Here is a 23,443-nt window from a genome sequence, read left to right as displayed (position 1 = left end):
AGCTTATGAGGTTTTGAGACACAGTGCGAGGTTTAAGTCAGTAGTTTTCCGACTATTAATCTACGCAATGCAATGATGTATGTGAAATTCCCAATCCGCTCATTATGAGAGGAGGCCTGTGCCCAGCAGTGGGACGTATGATGATGAACCAACTTGAAATAGTTGAAAACCCCCAACATTTTCAATTCAAACTTCAATGTCTCAAGAACGGTTGACCCAATAGCTTAAGTACCACCGCAATGAAACTAGCTTTTACATAAAAAACTGCATTGAAATCGGTCGGTTTAGAGCTACGATGCCATAGACGTAAGACAATGGCTCTAACTTTATGGTCTAGCCGGAAGACCAGCACTGGCTCCACCAAACGAGTCCGCATTTTATGCTGAGGCGGGACCATTTCGGGCACAAGCAAATAAGTATTTTTAATTATTTTTTTATATTTTGTATTCTCATTTTATTTAAATCGCACCGCCTTTGACTTTAGTATTATGGCGGAGCCTTTGACTGTATTAGCTTATTGTACATGTGGTTGTACAGATCCGTATATTGGCTGTGGCTTGGCTCAATAGAAATAGAACAATGGGTGAATAATCAACTGGGAGAGCAGCGGGCGGGTGACGGTATAAGTGACGAGATGACGTTGAGAAACAAGGAATCTTCCATCATCGTGCCTGATGGAATTTCAATCGACAAGACCTCGATTTATTTGTTTTTTGTCAAAAAATTAATTGTAGTATTACAGAAAAAACAAAAAATGAACACAAAAATACATTAAAAAAAGACATAAGAAAACTAATTAGGGCTTTTGGAAAGTCGTCTTCGACGCTACCCTAAAACGACGGATCACACCCTCCGGCCAGAAGTCGGAGCTCAAGAGCTCGTGCTTGGAGTCTAAATGATGATGATGAGTGGAATAGTCGTTCTACACTATAGGTACGGTTAAAATGTAACAGTAACTTAAAAATATCACGTAGAATACTTTTTATTACGGTAGGTATTCCCACGAAACCCGTATGTACAGAAGCGTGCTTATTGCATTCCCAGTTGAACAAAACTTTGCTTTGGAGCAGGAAGTGCGCCATCTATGTGTTCTATGTATAAACCTGTCGCGTATATTTTTTAACGAATCTGGTACTTCAGGTAGCAAAAAACGCGTGAAAATAAAAATAAAACCTTGCGGCTTTAATATTTCACGGAGTAATTTCCTCAATTTCGCTGAAATAAAAATCTGAAAACGTTATCATATTTCGACGAGACCCTTTGAAAAAAAAGGTCGGCGGGCCCTTTAATCTATTCCGCGATTTACGTGTGAAAATAATTCAGATTCGTTTTTGAAGGTTTATCTTTGACAATCCTATAGGAGTACAGTGCATAACGAAAACGTATTTTATTAAAAGCTTTTACTCGTATTTAACTTGCAATGTATGTATGTAATTTGTTCGGGTGAAATCTTTGAACTCAATTTTGAAGTAGATATCTTCAACCGATTGAGCTGAAATTTTGTATATACGTTTAGTTTGGATGACTATTTGCGATAATGTACGTGACGTCATTCTAAATCCAATATGGCGGACCATCCAAGATGGCGGAATAGATATTTTTTAGTTTTAGTTAAAAAATTAAAAGCAAAACAAAACTTAAAAAAAAGCTTTTATTTAAAAACAAGAAAATAAAATTTTCCTTTTAAATTTTAACTATGAACTTACAACCTCATTATACACAACTTACATGGTCATAAAAGCTTGTCGCGGTGATAAATATTTAATTAATTAAAATTTTATTAATTTGAACTTAGCAGATTTTACATAAATCAATATAAGTAGGTACTAGTTTATTTACACAAGAAAATCACGCGACTAGCTTTTATGACCATATAAGCTGTGTATAATGAGGTTGTAAGTTCATAGATAAAATTTAAAAGGAAAATTTTATTTTCTTCTTTTTAGAGCGTTTAAATAAAAGCTTTTTTAAAAAGTTTTTTTTTGCTTTTCATTTTTTTACCTTTACTTTACCTTTTAACCGACGTGGCCCTTGACTATTGGCCTCAACAGGCTATGGAGACGCTTGGAGATTCTTTGCGCGACAGAGTCCAGAATACGGAAATTCGACAAAAAATTTAGGTCACTGACATAGCTGTAAAAATATGCAAGTTGAAGTGACAATGGGCGGGCCACATCGCTCGAAGAATAGATAACCGTTGGTCGTCCACTGTTGGTCACAGGCCTCCCCCAAACACCAGTGGCGTGTGCTCCTAGTGGAAGGACTACGATTAGTACGAGGCATGTGAAGCCGTGGTGGCCGAGTGGTTTGCCCTATGGCCTCTCAAGCAGAGGATCGTGGGTTCAAACCCCGGCTTTCACCTCTGAATTTTCGAAATTCATGTGCGGAATTACATTTGGAATTTACCACAGGCTTTACGGTAAAGGAGAACTTCGTAAGGAAACCTACACAAACCTGCTAAGCAATTCAATGATGTGTGTGAGGTTCCCAATTCGTTGGGCCCGCGTGGGAACTACGGCCCAAGCGCTCCTTATTCTGAGAGGATGCCTGTGCCCAGCAGTGGCACGTATACCTATAGGCTGGGATGATGATGTCGAGCAAAACTGTATTATTTACGTAAGTTACATATATCCCTTTTACTTATTTCACTGCTAGCTGTTGCCTGTGACTCCATCCGCGTAGAATTCGTTTATCGCTATCCCGCGGGAACTATGCAATTTTTTGGGATAAAAACTATCCTATGTTCTTCCCTGAAACTCAAACTATCTGTATGCCGATTTTCATCTAAATCGGTTCAGCGGTTTGGACGTGATAAGGTAACAAACAAACAGACTTACAAACTTTCGCTTTTATAATATTTAGTGAGATGTTGCAAGACAATCTAACATTTGGAACAACGCTGAAGAACCATTGATAGATTATCCTGAAGTAGGATTAATAAATCAAATGCACTTTACTCATTTCTGAATCACGCTCCTACCATTCTTTGACATTCATTGGCCCTCAAACGCGCGAACAAAATCATTAAGCAATACAGAACGGTGACGCAATTTATTATACTTAATGGAGATTAATACGTTCAACTTGTTTTACTGGCTTGTCATCCCGTATTATAAACAGAAAATATAAATGCCTTTTAAAATGAAGGCGCGACGAGTGTTGTTTGTCCGTTTACTTCAATATTTTCATACGCTCGTTATGCATTTTCGTTTGACATTAACGTTGACATTCCTGAAGGGTACTTTTCTCGTTTCAAAAGTTAATTTACATGTTCACCGTGAAACGGACATCAATTAAGTATTTTACGGTTTATTTCTCAGTACAATACAGGTCCAACCATAAAAAAGGTATATTAGGTACAATAAAACTAAAACTATAATAAATCTAAAAATGGACCCTGCGGCATAGTACCAAAGATGCTGGCAGCATTTCCCCGCTGGATCGCAAGACTGATGCGTTGAGCGAGGAAACTGCCAGCTCTTCGGTGTCCTGTGGTATCTCTGAGTCTCTTTGATAGATCTTTGAAGAGACTCAGAGCGCCAGGGCCCCACGGACCAAGGGTCTCGACGCCGACGCTTTTTTACGGTTTTTCGTGATCAGAATGAAAATAAGAATTAGAATTATAATCAGAACGAAAATAAGAATGAGAATCAGAATGAGAATAGGATTCGCAGAATGAGAATCGGAATGAAAATGAGATTGAGAGTCGAAATGATGATCAGAATCAAAATTATATATTTCCTAAAATTTAGTTTCAAATATAATATTACAGTCGTTGCTCGCAGGACTGATGGCCGATGGGGTCAGAAGGTTCTCGAATGGTGTCCGCGGACCGGGAGACGAGCTGTCGGTAGGCCTCCAACAAGATGGAGCGACGACCTGGTTAAGATCGCGGGATCGCGTTGGATGCGGAAAGCACAAGACCGGTCTGAGTGGAGAGCCTTGGGGAGGCCTATGTCCAGCAGTGGACGTCTTTCGGCTGACATGATGATGATGATATTACAGTCGTGTTTAGTGCACCAATTTGTGCAATTGCAGAAATCACAAAGTCATCTTGTATTTTCACAAGCTTTACTTAACTTGCAACGTTCTTACCTATGTAAGTACTTGGTGGTTTAAATGTTTGCCAACCATTTTTTGACCACTTCCTGTTATCCGATTGAGCTGGAATTGGCCACGCTTGTATAACAGTGGCAATAAAATAATCTGATGGTTAAATTCAGATGGTCCGGCCACGTTCGTGCTATGGGTATTTTGGTTTAGATGAAAATGTAAGAAATGCAAGAAGAGTGGAGCTGTCGTGTAGCTCATATTTTGGGCTCTACAGAAAATCAGCGTTGCTTCGCCCACTGTGTAGCAACACCATGCTGAGTGGAGACCCTTTTCGGTGACTACTAGTGTCATCACCATGACGATGTATTTAGTTGTATTTTATAGCTCTATTGTTTCACTTAAGTTAAATTAGGTGTTTGGTGGTGGTACTGTTGGAGCCGTAAATAAACCATTTTTCTTTCTTTTCTTTCTTTCTTTCTTTCAAGTCAGCCAAAATAAAACTTGTATACATATAAAAACTTATATTTTTAACACTACACTTTCAATCAGACAACGGCTAACAAATCGACTCTGGCGTCAGCTCCTCCGAGTTGCCTTGATTAATCGTGGAGTTAAATTTATTCCTTATTTGCTTATGAATGGGGCGTCCTCAAGTTAGATTAGAAACGGGTGCAGCGACCAAGCAAACGAACTGCATTTCATACCAAAAACAATGGAACGTTTGTTCGAGGCGTGAATGAATACACGGTTCCTGGTCGAATGACAATTTATTTCCAATTTACAGGCCTTATATACAGTGCAAGAAAACTCTTGCCAGCGCGATGTAGGATTCGTTCGAGACCGATACAGCGACATCTATCGGGCTTTTATTCAAACAAACCTCCCTATGTACATTACAATCAAACCCAATAATGCGAATTGTACAACGATGTTCCATAAGTTCTATAACAAACATCCCACTAATATTACAAATATGTAAGCCTCTTTGTTTGTTACCTCTTCACGTCTAAAGCGCTGAAACGATTTAGATGAAATTCGGTGTACAGGTAGTTTGAATCACGGAGAAGGACATAGGATAGTTTTTATCCCGGAAAATTACAAACAATTTTATGAACATGAAACTACCGTGAGACTTACTCATATTAAATATAATGACCCGGATAACTCACGTCTTAAATCGAGTTTAGCTCGACATGTGCATCAAGACACACGTGCGACATGACATGTGTGTGTGTGTGTGTGTGTGTGCATCGAGTTGAGCGGCGACGCGCAGTGCGCGTGTTGCAGCAGCCGCGCGTTGCTCCGAAGACGAAGGGCTACGGATTAGCCCGAAACATGACGAGCTAAACTCGATTTAAGACGTGAGTTATCCGGGTCATTATACAATACAATACAATACAATAACTCTTTATTGCACACCAATACAGTAAACAGTACAGAGAAAACAAGTATATACATAGAGATTTTCAAGGTAAGCAATAGGCAATATTATATTTAATATAACAATTTTATGCTTGCGAGACTAAAAAGTTTTATGACAGAAACAATGATGCCAACTACGACTATTAATTAATTAAAAAAGGCGCAAGAATTCAACTTGCAAGACGTGACCCGCACATACATACAGACATAATATATACTACATACATTGCAAGTTAAATAAAAGCTTGTAAAAAAGTATATTTCGTTCCAGCTGCCAGTACAGCCGGGTTCTTTATGGGATCAGTGTGCAGAGCAAGCAGCAACACTGTCAAGTATGCTTAAACTCCTTCCAGCATTACCACAGAACAAAAAACAGGGTGGGCGCTAGTAAATTTTAATTTTTACTAATTTAATTTCTCGTTATACGTGACCTAATTTGTTTTTTTTATCACATCTCGGCCTATATTATGTCCACGGACACGACACGTCGACGACGACGACGACGGGCAGGACACGGGCTTTCTCTCAAAATGACAGGACTTGGACTGTAGTTCCCACGCGGGCCCAGTGCGGATTGGGAATCACACACCATTGAATTATTCTTCAGGTTTATGCAGGATTCACCGTAAAGCTCGTGGTGATTTTCTAATTTAGATTCGCACATGAATTTTGAAAAACTCAGAGGTGTAGGTGAGATTTGAACTCACGATCCTCAGTTTGAGAGGCCATAGGTTTATAGACTATATACCAAGGCTGCGGCACGACTTGTCTTGAAGTAAAAACGGTGATTTTGCCTGTTTCAAGGTCGAAGAAGAGTCATAATCATCATCCGAGCCTATATACGTCCCGCTGCTGGTCACAAGTCTCCTCTCAGAATGAAGAAGATTATAAGTTTTTATTTACATGTTATTCTGTATCTCACTTAACCTAACTTCTCTTTCCTCGAGTATTCAACGGTTACCTAATTTAAACAAATTAAAAACCTGTAAGTTTTGCCACATACATGCGGAGAAAGAGTTGCACACGACAAAAGGTCATCCATCACTACACATGGCATAAGGCCAATATTGGACTTTGGGTGGGAGCAAAGAAGCCTCAGCATTCATGAGCGCAGGCGTCCTTCCAGAATGAGAGGACTTAGGCGGTATTTCACACGCGGGCCCTGTGCGGATTGGGAACTTTACACACGTCATTGCGGACGCTCGCGATCGCATTCACCATTTTTTTTTTGCTCACCCTATACCGTGTGACAGAAAGAAGTGGTGAAAAAGATCGTGATTCAGAGTGCGTTAGATAATACCTAAGGCCTCGGGTCATGTTTTCTTTCACCGTTATGCTCATGGAAAATTTCAAATGTAATGAGTGATACCGTTGTTAAACTAAGCTGTGCCCCAGTACTTGTAAGCACGGCTAAGTCTACTCCATAATTCCCTGTCCTTAATTCAGAACTGGGGCTGTCTAGCTCAGATTAACGTAGAGCTGCTAGCACGAAAGGCCGCGACTCGCTAATAATAATAATAATAATAATGATTTATTTGCCAGAATACACAGAACATAAAATACAAGATATTGGTGTATATTAAAGAAGGTACAGTATTCAGTCGTATGAGAACAACATGCAAATCTTAATATTTATTTTTATAACAATGTCAATTTCACTCAATATAAATATACGATATTACTACATTATAACAATTTTAACAATTACAAATTAATCATGATAAATAATAATAAATAATAATAAATGTACCAAATTATGATTCCAAGAAATCTTTAACGCTGTAAAAACATCGCTCATGCAACCATACGGTAATTTTGGACTTGAAAACATGTCCCTGCAATTGTTTCAACTCCTCCGGAAGCTTATTATACAAGACAATGCACATGTAATAACAATTCTTCCTATATATAGCACTCCGACAGCGAGGGAGATATAAAAGACCCCTGTACTGTGCTCTTTGCGTTCTAACCAAAACATCTGCTCTCATTTCAAACAATTCAGGATGGTTTTTGACAAAAATACAGGCTTTTCTAATATACATGCATGCCAGCGTCAATACATGTAACCTTTTAAAAATTGGACGGCAGCTATCTGTGAACCATGCATTAGTAATTGCACGCATACACTTTTTCTGTAAACGAAATGCTCTTTCAACGTCTGTAGAATTACCCCATAAAAGCAACCCGTAATCAAGAACAGATGACACGTACCCATGATAGGCTGTGATCGCTGCCTCCATAGATACAGTATTTCTCAATTTTCTCAATGCGAACACAAACCTATCCAACTTGGAACATACAAGGTTAACGTGGCTTTTCCAATTTAGATGGCTGTCGATACAGATACCCAAAAAATTAACATTACTAGTTTCATTCAAAGTATAATTATCATAACTTATATTTAATTTCAACGGATTATTCTGATAAGAATTAAACTGTATGTACGATGTTTTAGATAGATTTATATTTAGATTATTATTCTCAGTCCAATTTTTTATGTCAGTCAATGCTTTGTTTATATTCATTTCATATATTGCCTTATTATCTCCCCTGACCAATAGCGTTGTGTCATCCGCGAACAAAATGCACATGCTATGTCTCTTTCTAACTTTTATCCTTCTCTATATTGTTGTCATTTGTGTGTGCCCTAATACTACTAATTATCGAATTTCATTTCATCGAAAACGATATATTGAATATTCAATACTAATGTTTTCTCTTGGAGTAATTTCACTTCAGCGCATATTCATTACAGTTATTAGAACAATAGTAAAAGGATTATTATTTGCTTAAAAATACATTTCATCAACTATTCATGAGACAGAACAACTAAATATCGCTGTTTATTTCATAGACGTGTTATTATAAAACAATCAACTGATTACATATTATAACAAAATATTCACTAGTTTAAGTGATTCAAGATTTAATTCTGCATCTTTTGCATATTTTTGAGCAAATTTGAAGGCTTGTATTCTTCTGAAAAATAAAACGAATATAGTTACTATTATTATAAAAATAGTTTTGGTTAGGTTAAAAATGCGACCCCGACAAAAAAACCGCTGCCAGAAAAGTAAGTTAGGTTAGGTTAGAACTGCGACCCCAAAAAAAAATACATCGCTACCAGGCAAGTAGGTTAGGTTAGGTTAGAACTGCGAACCCAACAAAAGTACATCGCTACCAGGCAAGTAGGTTAGGTTAGGTTAGAACTGCGACCCCAACAAAAGTACATCGCTACCAGGCAAGTAGGTCAGGTTAGGTTAGAACTGCGAACCCAACAAAAGTACATCGCTACCAGGCAAGTAGGTTAGGTTAGGTTAGAACTGCGACCCCAAAAAAATACATCGCTACCAGGCAAGTAGGTTAGGTTAGGTTAGAACTGCGAACCCAACAAAAGTACATCGCTACCAGGCAAGTAGGTTAGGTTAGGTTAGAACTGCGAACCCAACAAAAGTACATCGCTACCAGGCAAGTAGGTTAGGTTAGAACTGCGACCCCAACAAAATTACATTGCTATCAGGCAAGTAGGTTAGGTTAGAACTGCGACCCCAACAAAAATAATATCGCTACCAGGAACTTTCCTGGTAGCGATATATTTTATATTTATTTATAACCTACTTAGGTTAGGTTAGGTTAGGTTAGAACTGCGACTGCGACGATTGGCTACTTTTTATTCCGATATTCCCACGGAATAGGGATGAAATCTCGAAAAATCGACCGCTGGGCTTAGAGTCCTGAAATTTGACATGATTGTTTTTAATGTACCTAATCATTAGGCTCCTAATGTCAATGAAAACCACGATATATCAATTCAGCTGCTGGATCTATGATTTACGTGCGCGAAACCGCGGGTAAACACTAGTATTGCATAATATCAAGTTACAAGATTTTATATTATTCTATTCTTCTTATTAGTTACCCAATTTTAAGATTCCCAGAATAATAATTTCCTGGAATTTTAATCATAGAGTTTTAATTTAATCTAATTAGACTTTTTATTATTAAAACACAAGTAAGGAAAAAAGTTGGAACGAAAATGCTCAAAGGCGAAGTAAACCTGCTAAGGTAAATTTAGAAGGTAATTATAAACCTTTGGGAAAGTTTTGGTGTAATGATAGCTTTTTTACAAGCTTTAATTTAGTTTCACCTGTCCCGTTGTCTGTCTGTCTATACTCAAATCTTGCAAGTTAATTTCTACCAACTTCCAGTAGTTGTATTGACTTGAAATTTGGAATACTTGTGTAAATTGCGTGACAATACAATAGTCTGGTAGTCCGGCCAGGATCTTCTCCGCAGGACGGATCTCTTCATCGGTTAATGATATCGACTTGAATTTTTTTGCAGGTGCTAGGACCTTGTGCAAGGTCCGCCCGGATTGCTACCACCATCTTGCTCGCTAATCATGCCATGCAGCCGCAGTGCTTGCACTGTTGTGTTCCGGCGTGGATAGTAAGACAGCCGGTGAAATTACTGGCACTTGAGGTGTCCCATCTTAGACCTCTAGGTTGGCAACGCATCTGCAATACCCCTGGTGTTGCAGATGTTTATGGGTGGTGGTGATCTCTTACCATCAGTAGACCCACTTGCTCGTTTGCCATCCAGTCGAATAAAAAAAATTATTGTATGCAAATGTAGTTTAGGTGACAATGCAAGTACAGTCAGCAAAAAGCTTGCATTAAAAATTATTTTTTTTACCACGCAAAACTTATTTCTTTTTATAAGTTTATAGTATCTGTGACTGCAGCGCTCAGCTGAAAAAAAGACGCAGCTGTAAAAAAGTTGAATACTCAGAGAGTTACGTTATTTAGATATATAGTCAAAATGATAATAAAGTTTCTGCTAAAAATTTCATTTTTAAAACGAAAACTTTTAAATATTTTTGCTGACTATACTTTTTGTTGACTGTGTACTTGCATTCTCATCTAACTAACATATTATTATGTATATACCAAATTTCAAGTCAATCAAGAAGTGTGTTAAATTGTACTTATAAGATTTGACCCAAAGTTATATCACCAAACAGGGCATGTTAATTAAAAGCTTATAAAAACGCTTTTTTTAACTTTCGTCACGTCCTTCTGTTTATCTGTCTGTTCATCTGCCTAGGCTTAGCTCAGTGACATTTATGGCTATGCTATGCTATTATATTAAGGTATATTCTAGTCAAAAGAAAATAAGGGCCACTTGAAATTCACTACTAAAATGAAATCAAAACTCTGCTATGTTGTATTAATCAAGCCATTTTAGACAAGGAAGGTTATAAAGAAATTTTCTCAAACATCCTAGGAAATGTCGTCCTTATCTTCGTGATCATAGAACGCCAAGTAACTCTTTGTACAGCACTTATTCAAGATTCGTTCTAATTTCAAATTAGAGGATAGTAATGGAATTTCATACCAAATTGCCGGCAATGGCCAGCAAAGAGATTGTCTTTTGTTTCAGTGGGTTTTTATTTCTTTTATTGACTATCTATGTCATCAGTCACCTCTTACGACATCCACGGAATAAATGTAGTAAAACTAAATAAATTTAATTAAAGAAGTGCAAAAGCGCCTGGTCGACACTACTGGAGACCAAAGGGTTGGTAGCTATCTCTCTCAACGAATCGCCATCGCCATTCAACGAGGGAATGCTGCCAGCCTCTTGGGCACCATGCCACAGGAGCCCTTTTTTAGTTTTAATTTAGTAGGTATTAAGTTTTTAAGTTAGGTAGTTAGTTTATACTTAGTTAAGTTTTATATGGTTATTTTTTCTTAAATTCTTGTATATAAATAAATGAAAATAAATAAAACAATTAAAACATTAAACTAAACAAATTATGGTGTGGGAGCCGGGCCGTAGGTTACGGGATAGGGGTTGCGACCCCCGCTCCGGGTCGGTCCTGGTTCAGCAGGTGGCGCTGGCCATACAGCGGGGAAATGCGGCTGGCATTATGGGCACCTTTGAGCCGGGTACGACGCGGAATGGTGGTTTTTAGGTTGTAGTTTAGGTCTCAGTTTGTAAGTTATATTATAGGTTTAGGTTGATTTTATTTTGTTTATTTTAGTTGACATGTTATTTAATTATTTCTAATTTTAATATTTTTTTGTAATTTGGTGATAAATTAACATTTCCAGTACAATAAATTATTAAATTATTATTATTATTAACAAAACTTCTAAAACACCACAGTTTAATAAACCTAACACCAACAGTCACTCCGTGATTCACTTTGCAGCCTCCACTGATAGAATTAGTACCGAACAAAGCGAACTAGAATTAGTTTCAGCCTCTAGGCTGGTAACTGAATCACTTACATTAATTATCGTTACTTCGAGTCTTTCTATTCTATTGACATGTGTGTAAAATTAAATTATTGTTAGTATTCCATCGACAAGACTCATAATTTCATTGACAGTAGGGACTACTAGAGGACTACCCTTGCGATCAATGAATGTTTTTGGGGGGATTGGTTGTGGGAGCGACGTGGTGCATTCGGTAGGAGGTATACTCGGCGCGTACACATATTCAAGAGATGTGGATTCAGATACCGACCATGGCTAACGAAAAAAAAATCGTAATAAAAAACTTAAAAAAATTCGAAGTCCTAAAAGTTTAATTTTGTAATGCTTTGTATAGCATACATCTTTATTGTACCTACATAAAATACTTAAAAATACATTTTACTTTGAGAAATTAATATATTAAGGCGTGCTTATCCCATAAAGGGATCTCTTCCAAAACCATCGTCGTATTACTAATACCGAATACGATACAAGTAGGTATTGTTTCGGAAAAATGACAAGTCGGACAAGTCGAATCACAGCTAAACTTTATCCCCATACAGGCATTTTTTTTATTTCAATATTTGTCTACTTGACAAGTAGACATAATATACACTATACACAGTAAGTACTTGTGTCGTATTTTTTTGTCGTTTTTATTGTTGTGTCTTGTGTTGTGAATAAATGTATTTTCTTTTTCTTTTTTTTTCTTTTCTTGTTTTTAATCAATGGCCTTAATGTTAGTTAAATTATCACAAAGGATTTTTTTTTAACTAACACCAAGCTTAAATGTTATATTTCAGACCGAATTTCGACATAATATATCTAATATCTACAGGTAAAACCACAGGAAATTACTACCTAAATCCTATAAATCAAAGCCTAAACTCCAGTTATCGCGGTAGTTCTAGATTTATTAATTATTAACAATGGCGGGCTCAGTGCAGGGTTGTAAATAAATCAGTGTTTAATAAATTATAGGATAAATTACTGCTTCTCCAAGATAAATTATATCGGCATAGTAGTATCTACTTACTTCCAATATTAACCGCGTGTGAAGCATGAGTGAAGAGTCTTCGTTCCAGCTCAGACAGAAATGTCAAGATGTTCTACTCTACATGTCATATTACTCACCCTATTCTCTTGTTTAGGGAATGGACATATTGGCATATCCGCGGCCACTGATGAAATTAGTTTCGTAATGAAAGCCCTGATTGCCTAATTAGTTAAAATATATTATTTCACTTTAAGACAGATGTGTAGGATATGGCCTGGGTCTTGCGACTTACCGCTTCAATCCTCCCGCAGCCACGTCCGAGGGTCCTGGTCGAGGATCGGGGTTGCCGACAAATCAGTCCATCAATCCTTATCACATGCATAAAGCCATAGGTCACTGCACTATTTTCCAGTTAATGAAAGGGGAACTTTAAGACTATTCAAACACAATTTGCAAGCACTTGATTTTGGTGCATGCAGACGCGGCGATGGCGGTTTAGCGACTAATTCAGCAGTTCCTTTTTTTGTCCACGCTAAATGGCCGGCGGTGGCGCTAGTGTCGCGCCGAAGAACCATTTCCCACGTAAATGGTGCGTTCCGATTTACACAGTTTGTCGTAGACCCAGTATTAAATAAAAGGCAAAAGAAACGAATAATATTAACCAAATTGTGTCGCATTATGTACTCACACACACACACACAAAAAAAATGTTTTATGAAATAGAAATTAACTGTTACGGTACGGAACAACAGATCATCATAACATGTTGAGATTTCTCTTCTTGATTGCTAAACCGACCTATAGGTAAATATTTAGGAAAGCTATGCAAAGTAGTCCCGGCACGGTAATGAAAGTTCTCTACGGGATCAAATCAGAAAGAGGAGCTACGTAAAACAACGATCGGCAAGCGCAGCATAGGATGTCCACCGACGAGATGGACGGATGACCTGGTTAAAGCCGCGGGTTCACGGTGGATGCGGGCCCCTTCCATCCGTAGCAACTGGAGGTCTGTGGGGGAGGGCTATGTCCAACAGTGGACGTCCTAAATCTGAAATGATTATGATGATGGCGATGAAATTTCAAGTTTAATAAAACATGGTCCCAGAATAAAACTCGCGTTTTTCATTCACTTGACTTCGCATTATCCATATTGTAGTCTTCATCGTACATGGGTCCCATTCTAAGCTGGTCCGTGGGTGGTTTAACTTCCTGTGGCCCATCTGCGTACTGGTCAGTCCCATGTTCCGAATAGTGCTGGTCCCATGACCCACCCCCACTCTTTAGCTTTCCATTGGTCACGTAGCTGCATGAAAAGCTCTTGCACTGGAACAAGTTTTTGGTAAAAGTTTAATTTTCAATACTCGTACAAGCTTTTATAATTGAAAGTTTGTGAGTGTATCTCAAAGCCGATTGGTATAAAATTGTATGTCAAACCAGGACCCTAGTATTTAGCAATCTGTTATTTTTACTTGTTGGTATTTTGCAGCATTATAATTATTATGAATGATTGAATGATCTATGTGAAACACACAATGCAACAACAATATTTTTGGGATATGTAGAGTCACCCATTCTGGAAAAGCAGAGTTTTAAAAGTTCCTACTCTATAACTTACGTCCGTACTGCAATCTGACCCTTTGCACTAAAAATAATAAATTATTTATTATTAAAAGTGGCATTTTTTTACAAGCTTTTATTTACTTTCATCTGTCCCGTTGTCTGTCTGTCTGTAATCAAATCTCGCAAGTTAAATTTGACCAACTTCCAGTAGTCAGATTGACTTGAAATTTGGAACACTTATGTAAATCGCGTGACAATACAATAATCTAGTAGTGACATCCTGATAGTCCAGCCAGGATCGCCTCCGCAGGACGGAACTCTTCAACGGTTAATAGCATCGACTTGAAATTTGGTATGCAAATGTAGTTTGGGTGACAACGTAAGTACAGTCAACAAAAAGTACAGTCAGCAAAAAAAGCTTGTAGTAAAAATGAAATTTTTTGGTTAGGTTATTATTAAATATTTTTATATACCTACAGAAATAGGCTTACGTTTCCCCACAACCACGCCTGATGTTAAGCAAAGATGTAGACTAAGATGAAGCACGCTTGCCCAATAAGTGCTCATCATCATCAGCCGGAGGACGTCCACTGCTGGACAAAGGCCTCTCCCTTAGAACGCCACAATGAACGACAACTCCCCACTTGCATCCACCGGTTTCCCGCCACTCTCTCGATGTCGTCAGATAAATGCTGATTCACCCTAGATTTGAAGACGACCAGATTGTAGCGATCGTGGAACACAGACGCTGCCAAGGAATCTCACCACTCAGCTGTACATTTATATAATTAAATTAATGTATTTAAACAAATGACACTAACCCGTGCGTCACACGCTTGGCCGTTGCACTAAAAAAAAGGAAAATGTGATAATAAAATATAGTTTATTTAAGTACGAGTCATTGCGTGCTACAAACGTTTACCTTTCCGCTAAACCGGCAACGGATTTGCAGAAAATTTGAAATTAAGATACCTGGACTTTTTGTAATAATAAATACTAACTTTTATCTCAATATTCCCGCAGGAGAAATTTACCAGCTAGGTACTTTTTATGCGACACGGGATTTTTTTTATTCCGGAATTTTAATTCTACTGCCAATAATAAAGGTAAGCATATCAATCTATTTAAATGTAAGTAAATTCTAAAACTAATCAATATAATATTTTTATTGTGTACATGCACATACCGTAGCTTTACATTCCTTTCCTATGCACTAAAAAACAATAAATTATTACTATTTTTAAAGAGAACACACATTTCTATAGGAAGTTTTCATTTATATATTTATTTTATTTACCATTGACAGACATCCTGGACCATCGCACTGTATCAAAATATACATGAAAATTTAATAGATTTCCCTTGAATAGAATTTTCATATAATCATCTTTTAAATAAAGCTTAAAATCTTACAGAAGATGTGCAGCCTGATCCAATACACTGCAAAATAAACAGAATAAAATTAAGTAACGCCAATTTAAAAAACCCGGCCAAAGGCTACAGTCTTACATAAAAAAAACTGTCTTATCGGGCGCATAAACAACACTTCTCTAAACATCTTACCTCGGTTATGTATCTTAATACCGAAGTTCAAAAGACTGAATTTCACAAGAACATGCAGTTCTTGTAAAATTTACATGCAAAAACCGAATGTTTCTTTAACCGAAAGTTTTTCAGGTGTGCCACTAGGTTGCCGACCAACTTACTAATACATTTTGAATGCTTGCATACGCCAAGAACATAACCGATTTTTTTTAGCAGAAAAGAAAACGGTTAATATTAGAAAAAGTATGTTGCTGTTCTAAAAATTACTGCTTTTTTACCTTTCAACTCTGCTACTGTCGTTTTCTGTTGCTAAATCAAAAGTATAATTATGCTTACCCCTGCTGAACAAGTATCACCGTGGCACTAGAAATAAAAAAAATAGTTACGTTGACGATAATATCATTCATGCTTACTTCTGCGTCTTATTAATGAAGTTTGACATACTGTGCAAAGAGCAATCATCGAATATGCTATAATAACGAGTACCTAATGTTCTATCAGTATCCAAACTTTTCTTCCTCATAACTTCTTTTCTTCCTTATAACTTCTTTTTTTCCTCATAACGGTAGCCATAATAAACGTTTAGCATAAGCTAGCAACAGAGTGCAAAACTGTTGAAAAGCTTAACGTTTATATTACACAACACAAATACTCATACTTAGCACTTTTGCCATAATGGAATAAGAATATTTTGTATAATGATCGAAATCCATACTAATATTTACAGATTAGGATTTGCGAATCGCGCGCGTATTATGCAAGTTATTCATTACGTTTTTACCGGGTGTGGCCTGTAATACGAGCAAATAATTAAAAAATAGGTCGTACTCGTCAAACTGAACAACATTTAGTTCAGCGACTTTTAAAAATAATGGAGTCTTTAGATTTTTCTTTTTTCATACAAAATAAATACTGTTATCAATGTACGCCGTCCTACCCAACTGACGTCGCCTGTCACGCACATCAAGCATTTTGCTTTACATTGCTTCTTCGAATAAACTTTAAAGTAATAAATTAAAAAATGAATTATTTTTAAAAGTCGCTGAACTAATGTGGTTCATTTTGACGAGTATGATCTATGTTTTAATTATTTGCTCTTATTACAGGCCACACCCGGTATATTGGTTGAACATGAATACAAGTTATATTTATGCAAAGTGAAAAAAAACAAAACTCTAGTCATGCAACTTATTAAGTCCAGGGGGGCTACTACGAAATTCGAAAATCGAAGTTCGTATCGTACCCTCATCCCTCTTACTCTCGTAATAAATAATTAGCTTCAGCGGGACAGCAAGATACAAAGTTCGAATTTTGCAAGAAAAATCGTACCTGTTGCATTACATTGCAGCACTCCATTGACCACTACAAACTCGTTGGCTTTACGGACTCGCAATGCAATGCAACTTGCACGATTTTTCTTGCAGGTCTGAACCGGGCTTTACACACTCCTAAAGGTCTACATATGACACCGTATCATTCTATGGCCGAAATAGGAACGTGTCAGGCAAAAATTTATTCTTTGTATCGAAAAGTATGAGACTATGCCCACTATATTGTATTCCCATCCAATTTATGACAAGCGTAAACAAAGACGCCATTAACCCGACCATAGACATTTAGTGATGTGAAAACATAGAACCTCGATTATTTATTAATTGAATAGATCAACGTATGTATTTTTGTTTATTTTATTACTTATAATACTTGATTTAATTCCAAAGACTGTTTATTCAATTATAAAAGCAGTAACTATTTTTTAATTTTAAGGAAAGTAAATAAAATCGCTTATTCATCCGCGCATTAATCGATTTTAAAATGTCAAATTTTCCACCATCTCTACGCTAGTCTATGCTACTACAGATTATATTTCAATCAACGTCAGATTTTTGATTGAGTAGACATCTAGTTAAGACACGAATTATAGATAAACATGTTATTGATTCGATCCAGTGGGTGTTTATACAAGAATTTTGATGAAATAGGTTTGTTTACACTTTAAATAAATTGGATAGGCATAAGTCACATCTCATATGCGTTTGACATTCCGTTTGGCACTCCGTCTGACACGTTCCTGCTACGGTCATGTCATGTCATGATACGCTGTAAATGGTATAATGCGTAGAGACCTTTAAATTGCATGTTGACAAAGAGCTTCCCGTCATCAGCACACTTCCATATTCTTAACCTTGACTCCACAAATGACTCTGTCCTTTTCTCCCAGTGTTGAGGTTGAAAATAAAAATTGTCCTCTAAGTCGCACAAATGATTGTAAATTACCCTCGTTTGTCAAAGCTTGAGGAGTGTTTTTTCCGCCATTTTTCTCCACTATCTTATGCCCTGATATATTATGCTCTTACCCCGGACTGTGAATAATTTAAAAGTTTTTGGATCCATCTAGTATTTTTATTAAGCCTTATTAAACTTCATCTCTGGCACTATGTACTTCCACCGGGGGGGGGAAGGGACTCAGAATGACAGCATTTGCGTATCTCTCAAATGAGATCCTTGTCATAATTATTGTTAGCATAATTTTTTTCCCGCTGAAACCATACATTTTTCATAACTTTTTAAATGGTCTTCCTGTAGAACTCTATAGGTTAGGTTTGTTTTATAACAGTTCTGAAAAATAAATGGTTTCAGAGAAAAAAAGTGTTATGTCAAACATTACATTATGACTAACATTATACAGGGTGTATAACGTGCAAAGTTTTTGAACATTTTTAGCCATATCTGTCTTAGCCGAAATTTGATATTTTTTTTAAATTGAAAATTTAGAAATTTTAGGAAAATACCCAGAATTTGATAGTCACGAGGCAATTGCCCCAATGAGAGTTAATTTGTAAAAAAATCTTTTCCTTCGGATAGTTTAATGTAAATAATTCCTAAGTGTCTTTCTTGCCACAAAAACAAAATGGAGGCATTCGAAATTACTAAAAATGTCTTAGGTTGGAACAGAGTCATTTTTAGTCAAAAAACCAAATTCAGGGAGCACTCGCTAAGAATGTACTAGTCTCAAAATTTCACGTTAAAGGTACTTAACTAGTAAATTACATGAAAAAAAGGTTAAAAAAAACATTGATCTTCAGTTTGTTGTGATTTGAATAATAAATTAACTAGTTAAAAAAAAAAAAACAAATGTTTCAAAATTTCCACAATACCATCGCAATACACCAAAGTTCATTACCGTATGATAAAAAAGTTCTAAATTCAAAATCAGTTTTGAATTAAGAACAGCTGTACTTTTAAAAAGATACATTTTTAAATGTGGAACGTTTGAAATTTGTTGAACTTCCAATTTCGAATTTAGTGTCTTATGAAAATTCACCGATCGGTTGTTGCGGCTTTCAAGAATTACATTTTGTAATACAAATATCATAAACATGGCTGATTATAGCAACGAAGATTTTGCTAACATTGTCTTCACGTATGGCAGGGCTAACGGTAATGGAGCATTGGCACGGCGAATGTACGAGGAGCATTATCCAAATCGCAGATTACTTGGGTAATCTGATGTCGGATGTTTTACAACACATTTCGTCGTCTCAGCGAAAATGGGATCCATCTTCCGGCAACTGGAGTGAATAATGGAAGACAAGATGGAAAAATTCGAAATTGGAAGTTCAACAAATTTCAAACGTTCCACATTTAAAAATGTATCTTTTTAAAAGTACAGGTGTTAACTTTTTCATCAGACTGTAATGGACTTTGGTGTATTGTGACGGTAAGTATCTGGCCTGACTGGGATCGAACCTGGGACCTGGAGAATCGTTAACCCTAGGCCAGTCGAGGCCGTCATTTTGTTTGTCACATTGACATTTGCCTTTTGCAAACACATTTTGCTAGAATAGTTTTGTGATTTCTCTCGTATAAAAAAGTAATATTTGTAATATTCACCGTAGACTGACACGAGTGCATGTAACACTGGAAAAAAAGCTTTACTTTAAAATTTTAGTGAAAAATTCAGTTTACTTGATTCTATGTAGGAAGCCTGTATGCAATTCAACATAATGCTTAGGTTTGCATAAGGGTCAATCTCTGGGTCTTCGACCAGTGTGTGTTGCTAGTGATGACTTATGGCGCTGAGACGTGGTCCTTGACTGTTGGCCTTGTAGAGAGGCTCAGAGTCACGCAACGAGCTATGGAGAGAGCCATGCTTATAGTTTCTTTGCGCGATAGAATCCGGAATACGGAAATTCGTCGAAGAAGTAAAGTCACCGACATAGCTGGAAAAAAATGCAAGTTGAAGTGGAAATGGGTGGGCCACGTCGCTTGAAGAACAGATAACCGTTGGGGGAGAAAAGTCCTCGAGTGGCGACCACGAACCGGAAGACGAAGCGTTGGCAGGCCTCCCACCAGGTGGACTGATGACATCGTGAGAATTACGGGAAACCGGTGGATGCAAGTGACGAGTTGTCGTTCATTGTGGCGTTCTAAGGGGGAGGCCTTTGTTCAGCAGTGGACGTCTTCTGGCAGGATGATGATGATGAAAGGTCAATCAACTCTTAAGTGCTATTGTAGTTACAGTTGCTTAGAAATGTTGTTAATGTTACTGGTAGTAATATAACATAATATAATATAGTAATATAATAACTACCTACGAGTACTAGCATGCCTAGGAAATCAATCTCTCAAAGGGCTGGCAACGCACCTGTGATACTCCACGTGTTGCGGTGTCTATTAACGGCGGTGATTGCTTCCTATCAGGTGACCCGTATGCTTTTTCACCCTCTTGCATAAAAAAACAATTAAGAGTTTGTGCTCCGTAAAACCATGTTTTTAGCTACATAGTGACCCAAGAGACATTGCCATGGCAACAAGCTACACTTAAAGGTTAATTGACCCATAAACATCATAGTATATTATCAATCAATCAATCAATCAAATCAGACCACATCCACCCACTGATGGGTAATGGCCTCTTCATTTTCACGCCACTTTGCCCGGTCATGTGCTAGTCTCATCCACAGTTTACCAGCCGCCTACCAGATGTCATCCGACCAACGGGCCGGTCTGCCCACCGTTCTTCGACCCAGTCTTGGCCACCAGTAGTAGTGGGTAACATATCACTACCCACTAATATTACAATATTACTAACTATTGCCCACGACTCCGTCCACGTAGAATTAGTCCATCGATATCCCTTGGGAACTATGCCATTTTCCAGGATAAAAACTACCCTATGTCGTTCTCCAGGACTCAAACTATCTTCGTACCTAATTTCATTTAAATCGGCTCAATGGTTTAGACGTGATGAAGTAACAAACAAACAGACTGACAAACTTTCGCATTTCTAATATTAGTGTGATACTAACAACTACCCTGTATAACTATTAGTGTACTATTACTTTACTTACCCTTGCTCTACACCCTCCTCCATCGCACTAAAATGAGTTATGATATTTAACATAAAAATATGGTGGTATGATGATGATGCCAACTTAATCGATTTATCGTGTCGAAATCTCTTTAAAGATAAGTAAAGGATTCACAAGAGCTGGCACGAATGGATTGAACGAAAGTAATGACATTTTGACATTTTTTGCGCCGTGGTTCACAAGAAACGAGGAGATCCACGAGAACCCAGGCATGCCAACGGTTGCGGAAGAAATTGAGCTTGGCTAAGCGGTGCACCCTAATCCTTTGGCAGCGCAGCTGCTGCACATTGATAACAACGTTGTAAGGCTGAAAAGACGCCAAGTGTTATAAAAGGAGAATACGGCAATTGCCTTATTCCCATGTAAGTCATAAACCACCCTCATCCAATCCGATTAAACTTAGACATTTTTGAAGGAAAATATAAGATGCATGACATTCTCATATTTGTGTGAAGTGTATTCAAATAGTTAACACGCAGATACTTCGATTCACTCATTCAGTCCATTCGTGCCAGCTCTTGTGAATCGATCTGTACAAATACTACATACTAAGAATCCAACACAGAATAAACATTGGTATTCTCATACAAAATATCTGCTTCAAACAGGGATCGAACCGCAAACTTAAACTTTGTAGTCAGATTCTCCAACCACAGGGATCAGCGCCAACTCTAGCCCTTGATCAGAGTTCAGAGTAGAGCAAGATTGTCTACACCGCTTAAGGCGTCATCATTTTATCTTGTACTGGATCACATTATCCGTCAAAGAACGAAAGTCACCGACGTTGTTCAAAGAATTAGTTCGCTGAAGTGGCGTCGGGCTGGCCACGTCTTTCACTGACCGATGGACGGCGGAGCAGACGAATCCTCGAATGGAGACCACGGACGGGAAAACGTAGTGTAGGGCGTTCTGAGGCACGGTGGACCTTAAGAGAGTCGCTGGTGGCGGATGGATGCGAGGGGCTGAAGACAGAGTGTTGTGGCGCGCCATCGAAGAGGTCTATGTCCAGCAGTGGACTGCTGTAGGCTGATGATGATGAACTGGAAAATGGCACCCCTTGCTATCTGGCACCTAGAGCGATCACTCCTCTTGCTCTACCCCAGGGCTAGCGCTGACTGGGCTAGCCGATGCCCAATGTTTGTCAAGCGATTTGATCAAACATTTGTCGGTGAACAGTGAATCGTTGAGTACCTCTCGTTGTGTTTCTCCCCTATTCAAAGCTGCATCGAACCCCAGCCAGTCATTTCTGTTCAGTTCCTCTGGTGTCACGAATTGGAGAAGTGCCCTCATGGCGAAATTCTCCGTCGTAGTCTGTGGTACAAATGGTACCATAGTAGTCGGGGGTGCTACCTGCAAATTTATGTTCTAATAAAACACAGGAATACAGGCGTGATGTTTGTATGTGTGTGTGTGTGTGTGTGTGTGTGTGTGTGTATAAGTTTTATAAGACCAATTTTACCAAGTCTAAAGCAAAATAATCTAATCCTCCATCCTTTAATTAAGACCTGGTGAGCTGAAATCAACTAGAAAATGAATACATGGCTTTCTAGCCAGATAAAGAGAAAGGATAGAGGAAGGGGAGGAAGGGGAGTTTTGATTTTAATCGTATTAATTACCGTTGGTACAATGCTGTCATCTATTACTGGGACGAATATAGTACCCTGCAAATATAAAAAATATGATTTTAACTTAGTAAAATTCGTAAAATTTGTAACTTGGGTTACGATAGTGCTCCTGCCAAGACGAACAAAAAACCTTTTCTTTATAGGGAGTCGCTTCGTTTCTCATTTTCGAAACATCATAGTTTAGGGGCCTACACTAATTAGCAGACGCGGTTTGCTCGGCGCGGGTAAACGCCTGTTGATCAATAGTATGTATGAACAGCGTTAACTGCGCGCGTCGCGTGCACAGGATTGTACCTGCACCTGCGCCAGTGTTGCCAATTTAGCGACTTTGTTGCTAAAACAAAACGATTTGCTTAGCGACCAAAAAAAAGATTTGACGACAAAAATGGTTTAGTGACTTATCTGGCGACTTTTGGAATATAAATTTAAACAGTTCTAGGACTAATAATGGATACATTTTTTGTCAACTCGACGATGACGAGAATTATACAGTGCCAAGTGATCTATATGGAAAGTGACAAACGCGCTTGCGCACCAAATTCAAACTTTATTTAATTGAAGCTCTATTCGTTTATGCAATTTTCAGTGAATTCGGAAATCTTC

General features: G+C 37.8%; 1 protein-coding gene across 1 annotated transcript; it reads right to left on the bottom strand.

Moving 5' to 3' along the window:
• Positions 1 to 13,801: 13,801 nt before the first annotated feature.
• LOC141444272 (uncharacterized) lies at positions 13,802 to 22,870 on the bottom strand. Its single transcript, XM_074109762.1, has 11 exons — positions 22,832 to 22,870; positions 22,407 to 22,565; positions 21,195 to 21,221; positions 19,735 to 19,761; positions 16,177 to 16,203; positions 15,709 to 15,735; positions 15,593 to 15,619; positions 15,482 to 15,508; positions 15,117 to 15,143; positions 14,351 to 14,377; positions 13,802 to 14,058 (listed from the first exon to the last, which is right to left on the bottom strand). The coding sequence occupies exons 2-11, from the start codon at positions 22,545 to 22,547 to the stop codon at positions 13,858 to 13,860; spliced, it is 558 nt and encodes a 185-aa protein (XP_073965863.1). The 5' UTR covers positions 22,548 to 22,565; positions 22,832 to 22,870; the 3' UTR covers positions 13,802 to 13,857.
• Between the last annotated feature and the right edge of the window lie 573 nt (positions 22,871 to 23,443).

This window comes from Choristoneura fumiferana, chromosome 29, assembly GCF_025370935.1.
Source record: "Choristoneura fumiferana chromosome 29, NRCan_CFum_1, whole genome shotgun sequence".
NCBI classification, from domain to species: Eukaryota; Metazoa; Arthropoda; class Insecta; order Lepidoptera; family Tortricidae; genus Choristoneura; species Choristoneura fumiferana.
Note: the sequence above shows the minus strand (reverse complement) of the source record. Positions and strands in the feature narration are given on the sequence as shown.

Coding starts and splice junctions, on each gene's coding strand:
- LOC141444272 (XM_074109762.1), bottom strand. CDS start 22,547: ATGGTACCATTTGTACCACAGACTACGACGGAGAATTTCGCCATGAGG. Junction 15,620..15,708: donor GATCAGGCTGCACATCTTCT/GTAAGATTTTAA, acceptor ATTTTGATACAG/TGCGATGGTCCAGGATGTCT. Junction 15,509..15,592: donor GTCCAGGATGTCTGTCAATG/GTAAATAAAATA, acceptor ATTGTTTTTTAG/TGCATAGGAAAGGAATGTAA.